Source organism: Mauremys mutica, chromosome 3 (assembly GCF_020497125.1).
Source record: "Mauremys mutica isolate MM-2020 ecotype Southern chromosome 3, ASM2049712v1, whole genome shotgun sequence".
NCBI classification, from domain to species: domain Eukaryota; kingdom Metazoa; phylum Chordata; order Testudines; family Geoemydidae; genus Mauremys; species Mauremys mutica.
The window spans coordinates 195,509,321-195,521,570 of record NC_059074.1 but is presented as its reverse complement, the minus strand read 5'-3'; the positions used below and the strand labels follow the sequence as shown (position 1 = coordinate 195,521,570).

The window sequence follows — 12,250 nt, the reverse complement described above, 5'->3', positions numbered from 1 at the left end:
AATTACTCTGATTTGTTTAAAAAACTGAGCCAATTTGAGAAGAGAACAGAAGTAGAGTAACAAACAGTCAAACTGTTGAAATATGACAAAGTAGTCAAGGTGAAGATCTTTTTTATTCAGTGACTGTTCTAACAATTTTAAACTGAAAATTGTGGCAAGATACACACAAAGTTGTCTATTATCTGAAATTTGTGAGGAAGACTTTGTAGTCTTTCCATCTCAACGTTTTTTTTTTTAATGGATCTTCTGGGTAAAGGACAATATGCTTGGTATATGACTGCAGTTGTGTAGTCAGACTAATATAATCCCTACTTTTAGAATGTGCTGTGATTCTGTGTAATCTTGAGAAGAGTAGGGTTAGGCCTGGACCCTATGTGGAGGAGAGAATTCCAAGGAAAACTTGTTATTGAAGGAAGTGATGCTGGTAATGCGGAGGGTTGCAGTCTTGCCTCTGAGTTATTACTGAACTTTTCACCATTTCTGGTTATTAAAGATCCTACATACTCAAAGAAATAGGAACATTATACCTTGAGGTCCTGGCCAAACTTAATTTAGGTAATTAGGTATTTGCCAGCATTTTCAAACAAGTGTCCTGATTTTTTTTGGTGGGAGCTGCAGGTCCTCGGCTCCATTAACTTAGTGAGATTTAGTACTTACACCTCTACCTCGAGATAAGGCGACCCGATATAACACGAATTCGGATATAACGCGGTAAAGCAGTGCTTTGGGCGGGGCGGTGCTGTGCACTCCAGTGGATCAAAGCAAGTTTGATATAACACGGTTTCACCTATAACGCGGTAAGATTTTTTGGCTCCCGAGGACAGCGTTATATCGAGGTAGAGGTGTATTTAGGACCTGCACTACAGACACTTTGGTTTGAAAACTTTGGCCATTTTTTTCCCACCTAAATTCTCCCTGTAGTTTCAACTGGATAATGTGTTCTGTGCTTCCTGTCCGAAGGTGTTACGCAGTGTTGCTTTGTTTCACCCCAAAGTTGGCTGCATTTAAATGTTGGGTGAATGATTCTTATGAACAGATTGTACATCAGGTTTGTAAAATGCTTTTGTGATAAACATATGTAAACACAAAATACCATTATTTCTAAAACTCATCCGCACCCTCCCTCTTGTAGCACACTAAAAAAGACCTTGAAGGGTTTAAGAAGCTATTCCACAGATTCTTGCAAGAAAAGGGACCTTCCGTGGACTGGGGGAAGATTCAGAGACCTCCAGAAGATTCTGTAAGTTGCAATAAAATGACAACAGCCAATAGGATCTTAAAATTAGTAATCACTGCTTGCATTGAAATATATTGTCAACGATACAAAGCACATAATTGCCGTGTTTGTTTAAGATAAAGTGGAATAACAATTTAAATAAATCTTTATTGCAGAGAGAACTAAAACATGGGTCTATATTGTACGTATTCATGAATATCCGGTCCTCCTTAACATATGTACATAAGTTCTCTCCTAGTATTATTCTGTTAACTGGTCCATTGCTTAAAAAAAATTGTAATAAGTATAACTTTGCTGTTTAATCTGATGCTTTGCAATGAAAGGTAATTTGTGGTGTTGGGAGTATGTAGGACATCTAGAGTCTCCATCCCACACCATCCCCAAATGAAAACATGTTGCAAATCCCAGATGAAATTGACTCTGACAATCAGTTTTTACTAAATATTTTGAAAGAGATGCATAGTAAGTGGCCTGGATTTTATAGCTCAAAACTTTTTTCTGCTTTACAATAGTTTATATAAAATCAAGGAATTAGGAATACAGTTAATGTTGTTTAAAGAGCACAATTTCCCTGCAGTATTGTATCAAGTGTGGAAAAAAATAACTTTTGAAGTGAGAGGGTGCAACAAAAAAACCAGTAGATTTTCCCACAAGTGTTTCTATAAAGGTAAGCATTGTTCACTGAACCAAACCTTGTTTTTAATTAATCTATGGCCCTAGGCTCTTTCTTGGCTGTTTACACATCTAACCTTTAGTTATGAGTGTGAGAATTTTTGCTCTCCCAGAAGAGTAAACTGGTATATTAAAACTGAATTGGAGTCATGAGATGTTAGTATCTTCATGAGTTGACTGGCATTGTTTGCCCCTATGCTATGTGTCAGCAGTGATTGAATTAAAGATCCACTTTGCAACTGAAAAGCATGCTGCAGAATAGAATGTTCAGCTGCCTTCAGAATAGATGCTGATGCTGCTCTCCAAAGTGTTGTTGAAAGATGATGAAGTCTTGTAGTGAGTCTAAGGTCTGTTAGGACATTGGGTCAGTATAACTACATTGCTCAGGGGTCTGAAAAATCCGTGCCCCTAAGGGGCACAGTTAAACGGACCTAACCCCAGTACAGGTGGCACTAGGGCAATGGGAGAATTCTCCTGTCAACTTAGCTACTGCCTCTCAGGGAGCTAGAGTACCTATGGCAGTGGGAGAACGTCTCCCGTTGGCATAGGTAGTGTCTTCACTGAAGTGCTACAGCAGTGCAGCTGCGTTGCTATATTATTTTAAGTGTAGACAAGCCCTACATTTCTTCCAAATCTAGTCATCTTAACTTTACAATTATTTTCATGATATGAGGACTTCAGTAACTCAGACAGAGGCTATGAGTCTATTACAGGAGTGAGTGGGTGGATGAGGTTCTGTGGCCTGCAGTATGGAGGGGGTCAGACTAGATCGGGGTGGCCAACCTGTGGCTCCGGAGTCAATGCAGCTCTTCAGAAGTTAATATGCAGCTCCTTGTATAGGCACTGACTCCGGGGCTGGAGCTACAGGTGCCAACTTTCCAATGTGCGGGAGATGCTCACTACTCAACCCCTGGCTCTACCGTAGGCCCTGCCCCTACTCCACTCCTTCCCGACCCCTCCCCTGAGCCTGCCATGCCCTCGCTCCCCCCTCCCCCACCCCGAGCCTTCTGCACACCATGAAACAGGTGATCGGGAGATGTGGGGACGGAGTGGGAGGTACTGATCATCAGGGCTGCTGCTGGGTTGGAGGTGCTGGGAGCGAGGGTGGGGAGGGGGTGCTGATAGGGGGCTGCTGATGTATTACTGTGGCTCTGTGGCAATGTACATCGGTAAATTCTGGCTCCTTCTCAGGCTCAGGTTGGCCACCCCTGGACTAGATGATCTCAATGGTCCCTTCTGGCCTTAAAGTCTATGAGACTCTGTCCTACTTTGTGTGAAGTCTCCCTGGTGGGAGGAAAATGTGCCTCCAGTATTGCCCCATGTACCAGATAACTATCCTGTATAAAAATAGCTTTACACAGTGCAGAGGCCAATATCAGTATGATTATTCTTCAGTTTGGGTTTAGTGTGACTTCTGGAGCCAGTTATAAAATAAAATGTCAATTCAGCAGTATCTTAGTCATTGCTGATTGATATTTAGTAGTTGGAGGGCTATGATATAAATTTCAGTGTCTGTTCTCAAAGCATAAGTAAAAGGGTCATTTTAGCTCGTGGCTGAAAGAAGGGCTATATTAGGGGGGGAAATGAGTATTTCACCTGTCTTCTGCTTCTCTGGTTCTTCGCCTGGAGCCTAAACTTCCTTCAGCCATACAGCCTGTTCATGTGACCTATGATCACTTTTTTTTTTAATTGTATCGTTCCATAGCTCTGCATCATCATGCCACTTAAGTTATTCATGTGCCTTGCTCAAAAACATAGATTTTTATCCCATTACCTACCATGAACTCAGAATCAAACTGCACTACTTTACAAATACCATTGAGGTAATAAACAAGTTAGGGGGTGACACCCTCCTCCCTGTTCCTACTACTACGTAATTATTCTTACTTAAATAAATTTATCTCTGGTGTTATGGTATAATAATTGTACCTTATTGCTCCAATAAACAGCTTTATTTTCTCCACAAGGTTCATTTGGAACTTGCATGAAGCTTATAGCTTCATTCCAATAATTTTTCTTGCATATGAATGATGGTAAATCTGCCTCATGTTACCCCTTGAAATTAATTTTCTATTTGTATCCAAGGGAAAAATCTTTTAAAAATTGTGTGTATAAAAGTATCTTGCCTTAAGTTTGGTACTAAAGGCTCAAAACCCAATTGCTTAAGCTCTCCTTTGTTGCAACAGCTTTTACATATTGAATATCTATGGTGCTGCATAACATAGTTCCTTTAAAATTATTCTCAAACTATTCTGCAGTATGACAGTTACCTGCATCTACATTATCAGTTGACAATATTCTAATCATAAATGCACATTAACACTGTGTGTAAAGTTGAACTCTAAGTTTGTCCAAAGAACGATTGCTGAGATCTGATATCTTTATGGCTGGAGTGCTGACACTCATGGCTTTGTCCCTTAAGTAATGTGTCCAAGTCCCAAATTAAAGTTGTAGTAATAGGGGGGCATTAAAGTAATAACAAAAGGGGACAGTAAACAAAGGGAAGATAAGAGCTCTCAGCGCAAAAACAAGATATTGAGAACAAAATTAAGGAACCGGAGGACATGAAGAGAGGCAATTAAATAATTTATGTGCCAATGCTAGGAGCCTGGGTAACAAACAAGAAGAATTGGAATTGCTCATCTGTGAGCATAAATTTGATCTAGTTGTTGTTATTGAAACCTGGTGGGATAGTTTCCGTGATTGGAATGTTAAAATCAATGGTAATCTGTTTAGGAAGGATTGGGTGGGCAACAGGAGGGGGGAGTGGCTCTCTGTCAAAGGTGGCATAACTTGGAAGAAAATGATCTTGAATGCTTATGGATCAATGTCCTAACAGATAAAGCACAAGATGTGTTAGTGGAGGTCAGACCACCAAATCACAATAGGGAACAGGGTGATTGGCTCCTTACTCACCTATTTACAATGTGAAGGGAAAAAAAGGTACATGATTCTGGGGGACTTCAATTTAAGTGATCTATGCTGGATGAGAGGGGGGACATGGTAGCAGTTTTCAGGTATCTAAAAGGGTGTCATAAGGAGGAGGGAGAAAACTTGTTCACCTTAGCCTCTAAGGATAGAACAAGAAGCAATGGGCTTAAACTGCAGCAAGGGAGGTTTAGGTTGAACATTAGGAAAAAGTTCCTAACTGTCAGTGTGGTTAAACAGTGGAATAAATTGCCTAGGGAGGTTGTGGAATCTCCATCTCTGGGGATATGTAAGTGTAAGTTAGATAAATGTCTATCAGGGATGGTCTAGACAGTATTTGGTCTTGCCATGAGGGCAGGGGACTGGACTCGATGACCTCTTGAGGTCCCTTCCAGTCCTAGAATCTATGTTTTATGTTTCTGGTACTAAAACATCCTTGAAATTTCTAAATATTCTAGATGACAGTTTCCTAACTAAAAAAAAGTGTTATATCCAACACAGAGGAATTATACATTACACCTTCTCTTGACCAAGAAAGAGGAACTGAACGCAACTAAAAATTTATAGTAACTTAAGTACAAGTGGTTGTGACCTTATCACATTTTTAATGTGCAAACAGAATAAAGTCCAGACCAGTTATATGTATGTCGTGCTTTAATATGGCCAATTTCACAAAGGTGGAAACAACTATGAGCTAAATCAACTAGGAGGAAGAATTTAATCAGATAAACAATTTATAATTATTCATATTTAAGAACACTTTACTGGATGCCAAAAAAGCCACAATCGAGAAAGAAAGCCATATTGATTAAAACACCAATGTGACTTAGAGTGCAAATGAAGGCTGCTATAAAAATAAACAAATAGAAGGAGGGGGAAGTAGAGAGTAATGAATGTAAACCAGAAGCTGAGAATTGTAGAAAATTGATAAGGGAAGCAAAGGGACATGAGATATCTATGGCCAGCAGAGTTAAGGACAATACAGAGTTTAAGTATATAAGGAACAAAAAGGATCCTAATTATGGTATTGGTCCATTACTAGATAGAAATAGTAGAATTATCAATACATTTCTGTTCTGTGTTTGGAGAGAGGGAACAACTATCTCCATTCCACAAGTACATTAGGAAGATGTTAAACAGCAGCTACTAAAGTTAGATATTTTCAAGTCTGCAGGTCTAGAAAACTTGCATCCAAGAGTTTTCAAAGAGCTGGTTCAGGAGCTCACTGGACAGTTAATGATTTTTTTTTCTTCAATAAGTCACCAGGAAGTTCCTGAAGACTGAAAGAAAGTACCGGTAAATGTTGTGCCAATATATAAAGAGGATATATGGGACGACTGAGTAGTTAAAGAACTGTCGGTCTGACAGCAATCCTGAGCAAGATAATGGAGTGGCTGATATGGGACTCGATTAATAAAGAATTAAAGGAGGGTAATATAATTAATGCCAATTAACATGGGTTTATAGAAAATAGATCTTGTCAAACTAACTTGATATCTTTTTTTATAAGATTACAAGTTTTGTTGATAAAGGCAATAATGTTGATGTAACAGACTTAGACTTCTGTAAGGCATTTTAGTTGGTACCACATGACATTGATTAAAAAACTAGAATGATATAAAATTAACATTGCGCACATTAAATTAATTAAAATCTGGCTAACTGATAAGTCTCCAAACGTAATTGTGAATGGAGTACCACCACCGAATGGGTGTGTTTCGACTATGCTATTTAATATTTTTATCAATGACCTGGAAGAAAACATAAAATTATTACTGATAAAGTTGGGAGATGACACACGCATTGGGGGAAGCAGTAAATGATGAAGAGGACAGATTACTGATACAGAGAGATCTAGATGCAAGCAAACAATATATGTTTTAATATGGCTAAATGTATAAATCTAGGAACACAGTGTATGCCGTACTTACAGGATGGGGGAAGCAGTGATTCTGAAAAAGAGTCCTGGTGGATAACAGCTGAAGATGAGCTCCCAGTGTAATGCTGTGGTCAAAAGTGCAAATGCAATCCTTGGTTGCATAAACAGGGAATCTTGGGTAGGAATAGAGAGATTATTTTACCTCTGTATTTGGCACAGTTGCAACTGCTGCTGGAATACTGTGTCCAGTTCTGGTGCCCACAGTTCAAGAAGAATGTCGATACATTGGAGAGGGTTCAGAGAAGAGCCATGAGAATGATCAAAGAATTAGAAAATCTACCATATAGTGATAAATTCAAGGAGCTCAGTCTATTTAGTTTAACAAAGAGAAGGTTAAGGGGTGACTTGATTACAGTATATAAATAACTACACGGGGAACAAATATCAAGAACGGGCTCTTCAATCTAACAGAGAAAAAGGTATAATGTGATCCAGTGTTGGGAAGGTGAGTTCAGATGACTGGAAATAAGGCCTAATTTTTTAAACAAGGGTAAATTAATCATTGCAACAACTTACCAAGGGTTATGGTGGATTCTCCATCACTGAGAACTTTAAAATCAGTATTGGATGTTTTTCTAAAAGATCTGCCCAAGGAAATATCTTAGGGTTGTTCTATGACCTCCTGTAGAACACAGGCTAGACTAGATTATCATAATAGTTCCTTCTGGCCTTGGAATCTATGAAAACTTGGAGTCATCCAGTGCTAACATTAGGTGGAGTCATCCAGTGCTAACATTAGGTGCTAACAATGCTATGTGATAGTCGCCATCCTTGGGATAAAATGGATCACAGAGATTTCTTGTGTTGATATGTGACGGGCTAAGTGGAATCTAAATCTCTCAGCACTTTCAAAAAGATACAGGGAATAAATTCTGCACCCTGACTTTCAAGTTACAGTTCTGCTGTCCAAGGCTGAGAGCTGTTCTCGGTTTGCCTCACCTCTTGGTACACTATCAACGTTTAACCCATTACTTTTTTCTAAAGCACTTTTAGATGTACAGAGAATGAAAGCTGCTCATATAAAACACATTTCTACTGAATATCACTTCTATAGTGATGTTCTGTGCTAGTGAGCATGACTAGGGCATTTGTTAGATAAATATTGATAATTCTGTTCTCTCAGAAGTTGATCTAAGCAGTGGAACATTAGTAACTCATAAGTAGGGATGAAGATATAATTTTACAAAGGCCTCAGGATACAGACTTGAACACTGAGTTAGTTCTTCATTAGTAAGGTTTACTTGTGGAGAAATCTGTATGTGTGTCTTTAGCACTGTTATGCTCTCAACTTTTTCATGGATCTCCTTTCTTTCAGTCTTGCCATAATTAAAGTTGTGACTAACTTTCTGTTGTGTCCAACTTGTATTTTAACACACAAACTCCATCCCCCAGATTTTGCCAAAGCTGCTAATGTAGAGGATATTATGCCAGAGGCTGTCTTTTTGGGAATTTTGTTGGAAATCTGACAAAGCATTAGTTATGACAGTTTCTGATTTTTTTTCAAACGTCAGTTTCTTGAAAATTCCTGACTTTTGACTTCGGAATATTGTATCTCAAACACTTTTGACCTCAAAACTCCAAATATGGATTATTATAGTATCCCTCATGAGAACTGGTGCCTTTGATTATTGTTGAATCAATTTGGTATGTGGTCTTTTTTTAAACCTATGAGAACTCTGGCATTTATAATTTTGACCCATATTTGATGGACTTCAAGATGTGCAGAGCTGGAAAACTTGAGTGCATGAGTTTTTAAATGACTTAAAAGCCTGTAAACAATTCAAATGTCATATGCCTTTGTGGTGGTTTAATTTCTCCTGCTACTTGGATGTGTTTTGAAATTTCCAGAAGGAGTAGAGCCATGACAGCAAGGAAGCTTACAAAGCTCACCAGCTCTGTAAAAATGATGTTTCAATGAGAGCTTCTGCTTAATGGCCTATCTGAGCTCAACAGGAGGAGAATTTCTAATTCAGCTTCCATGTGCTGTCTAGCCAGGGCAAGTCATTTGTTGCCCAGGAGTTTTGGTTCCCTCTGCCAACATGTCTGGAACATTCCATAACAGTACATTATAAAAATATACTATAGCAATCATTAAACTTGTTTATAAATCAAACGGGATGATGATAGTTTTATAATCTCCCAGGGATGAGGAGGCTTGAAAAATATGGAGGTCAGGGATGAAACAAATACCAGTTCGGGGAAAAATTAACACCCTAGGGGCCTTGACAATAAAGGTCCCCAATTTTAGATGAAATGAATAAAAAAAAATGTTCCCCCTAAACTTCTGTCAGAAGGCTCCAGTTTTACAGCTAGGACCTATTCCTATTTGGAGCCTTAAGGAAGAAGAGGATCAACGTAATGTTAGTCTGGCCCTTTTTAGAAAGCCAAAGTAAAGAACATGGGAGGGAGGGATGGAGAGAAGGATGCAACTTAATCCTACTTGAGTAAGCCTGGCACTTCATTCTGCATAAATTGCAAGTGATTGAAAAGGCCTGCTGGAAAATCTGCTGGGAGGGAATTGCGGTAACGGAGTCCTCAGGTGGTATGTTGATATGGTGAGGTCACCTGGGGTGTGAGGGGAGCAGCCTGCATGATTCAGGCATGGGAGGGGCTTGTGATGCATGGATTTTGATAAGGGCATGTCTGAATATCAAAAAGATACTTCAACTTGCCTGCTACTCGGATTCATCTCCGTAAATTAAGTTACGAAGGGAAAGAACCAATATCAACAACTCCTACCCACTAGCAAGTAGTTTGTTTCCCAGAGTTGAGGACAAGATAGTCGATTGTATCCATCTTGTGCTATTACTCAAGCAGTCCTATAGAGTTGAATCATTAACACATTATTAACCCTATTTTTTTAAAAATGCTCTCAATGTCTTGTGTACACATTGACCAACATGGATGCTGTGTTCCTCTCCACTCTGCCTGTGATGCAGTCTCAGTGCTCCCTTTGTCTCCCACAGATATCTCTGTGCCTTCATCCACATTGCCCTTTACACTTGGAACAAACTTGTAAAATCTATCAGTCAAACTCCGAGCTTCACCTCATTCACATCGCTCCTAAAAAATGCACATCAGCATTGCCTCCAAAAAATAAATGTAGCTTAACCCTCCACACACAACTCCTGCATTGCCAAGAAGTATATATGTCTAAAATCAGTAACGCTAATCTTATTTCTGTAAATCATGTCCTTCCTTGTCCCTTCTGTTTCTCAATATGTGTCTGTCTTCACTTGTCTGTCATATCCAATGTTTATAATGTAAGCTCCTTAGAGCAGGAATTGATTTCCTATGCATTTCAGTGAAGCATTTAGCATGCTCATGGGTGGGTAATAGGACAGTGCTGCGTATAAGAGCTGAGTGAAATGATCTAAAGGATGCAGCATTTTTGACAAGTCATTTAGATAGAAATTGCAGAAAGCAGATGCTGGCTTGCTGTTTCCTAAACACACATTCAGAGTCAGGTAGCTGCCCTCTCATCAGTCTTTCCACTTTCCTATATAAATGCCCTCTTATGCTGTATAAGTCACTCATGTTTTTTTGACAAATCCATACTTGCAACCTTCCCTCCCATTTGTAGTTTATTCAGATACATCCTGTGTGCAGTGAAGTTACCGTATCCTGAGTCCTGCCTCTTCCATTTATTCTGTGTGCTTCCTCTTGAAAATATAGCAGAATAGATGAACTATGGGCAGAATAAATTTGCTATGAACAGATGGTATTCCTGAACGGATGTGCATTTGAAATAGCACAGAGGGACTGCCATCAGGGATAAAGATCTCGTTCTGTCCATGGTTTGGCATGTTAATGTTTTGAAAACCTGCTCATAAAAAGACCCTTGCAAGGATCTTATTTATGCCACCTAGCTCCCGGATAATATTGCTAAAGGCTTTCCCTGCACATGCACTCTTTATAAAGTCCAAACATATTGGTGGGGTTTCTCTAGCTTTGGCCATTATCTGCTCAACAGAAGAGACCTTCTCCATGCCATGCAACTACTTTCTGGCCAACCCTTGTGGTTTGCTCCCAAATGTGGGGTGTTCTGGTGCTGAGCTTTGATAGCTGTAGCCAACTCATCCTTTCTGCAAAAGTGATTGGAACTTCTGTTAGTTTCAAATTGTGCAGTTTCCAAATAATCACCCTCTGGCAAGGGAAGGGATAGCATTCTTCCATGCAGGGGGGGATAGCATTAAAAAGACTGCAGAGGGAGTGCCGAGCACTCTCAGGTGTCACTCAAGCACATGCTTCGCTATCTTTTGTGGGGTAAGGGCAGGGACTGGGCTAATACCACAGACTGTACTGAGGCCCTGTCTTCAGCTGGCTTTGAACCTTTTCCTCTGGAGGAGGTGGAGATTTTTTGTAAGGGATAACGCTAATATGCTCGTCATTGTTATATGCTGGGTGACTGCAAAGGGATGGCAGTCTCTGGACTTTGCCACTCCGTGTGGAATATGTTCTGGGGAAGGGGAGCAAGGCGTTTCTGTTCATTCCCCCCACACCACCTGTGTCCTTACTGCTTTTGGCTGGTAATTTGTCCCCATATGGGAGGATCTAGCTGTGAGGAGTGTGCTGGGGAGAAGAGTCTGGTTTCTTGAATAACCAGTTATACTTGAAAGTGTGCAAGGGGGGAAAAGATGTAGGGGATTTTTAATTGTGCTGGTTTGTTTTGTGAAACTTGTCTTACGCCAGGCTTATATGCATTTTGTTTCAAACCTGCTGTGAAGCATCTAATACTGGTCACTGTTATAGAAAGGACACTGGAGTAGATGAACCACTGGTCTGATACAGTATGATAATGCCTGTGGTCAAATGTTTATGAAAGCTTGGTTGCTTGACTTGTGAAAACTGTGCATTATTACAGTTTCTAATATTTTAGAGTTCATGGACTTGTTTATGTCCTTTCCCTCCCAACAAATGGATCATTTGTTGTGATTCTTTCATTTGACCAGGATGGCTAGATGGCAGTTTTCTTTGAAGCTCATTCTAATGCAGAGGTGGGCAAAATATGGCCCGCGGAGGCAGTGTTTGTGGGTGCAGGCAGTGCATGGAGACCCACTGTGCCCCTCCCCCCAAGGGGCATGCAGAGACTTACCAGCAGCAGCCGGCCGCAGCTGCTTCCGGGAGTGGCGTGGGGCCACAGAATGCAGGCAGCCTGTCTGAGCCCTGCTGCGTGCCATTGGCCGGGAGCCACTTGTGGTAAGTGCCTTCCAGCCAGAGCCTGCATCTTGCACCCCAACCCCCTGCGCCAGGTCAGAACCTCCTCCTACACCCCAACTCATTCCGAGACCCTGCCCCCCAATCCCCTGCCCCAGCCCGGAGCCCCCTCCTGCACCAAATTCCTTCCCAGAGCCCACACCCCTCACCCTCTCCTGCACCCCAACACTCTGTACCAGCCTGGTGCTTCCTCCGGCATCCAAACTCCCTCCCAGACCCCGCACCTCCATTAATATAGTAGAAACGTGCTGCCTGTG

General features: G+C 40.6%; 1 protein-coding gene across 2 annotated transcripts in view; it reads left to right on the top strand.

Annotated features, from left to right (window-relative positions):
• UGP2 (UDP-glucose pyrophosphorylase 2) overlaps nucleotides 1-12,250 on the top strand; it is a 42,688-nt gene that overhangs the window by 10,739 nt on the left and 19,699 nt on the right. For both annotated transcript variants that reach the window (XM_045008369.1, XM_045008368.1), the window contains exon 3: nucleotides 1,133-1,240. In XM_045008369.1, the coding sequence (XP_044864304.1) occupies nucleotides 1,133-1,240 (108 nt within the window). The remainder of the gene's footprint in view (nucleotides 1-1,132; nucleotides 1,241-12,250) is intronic.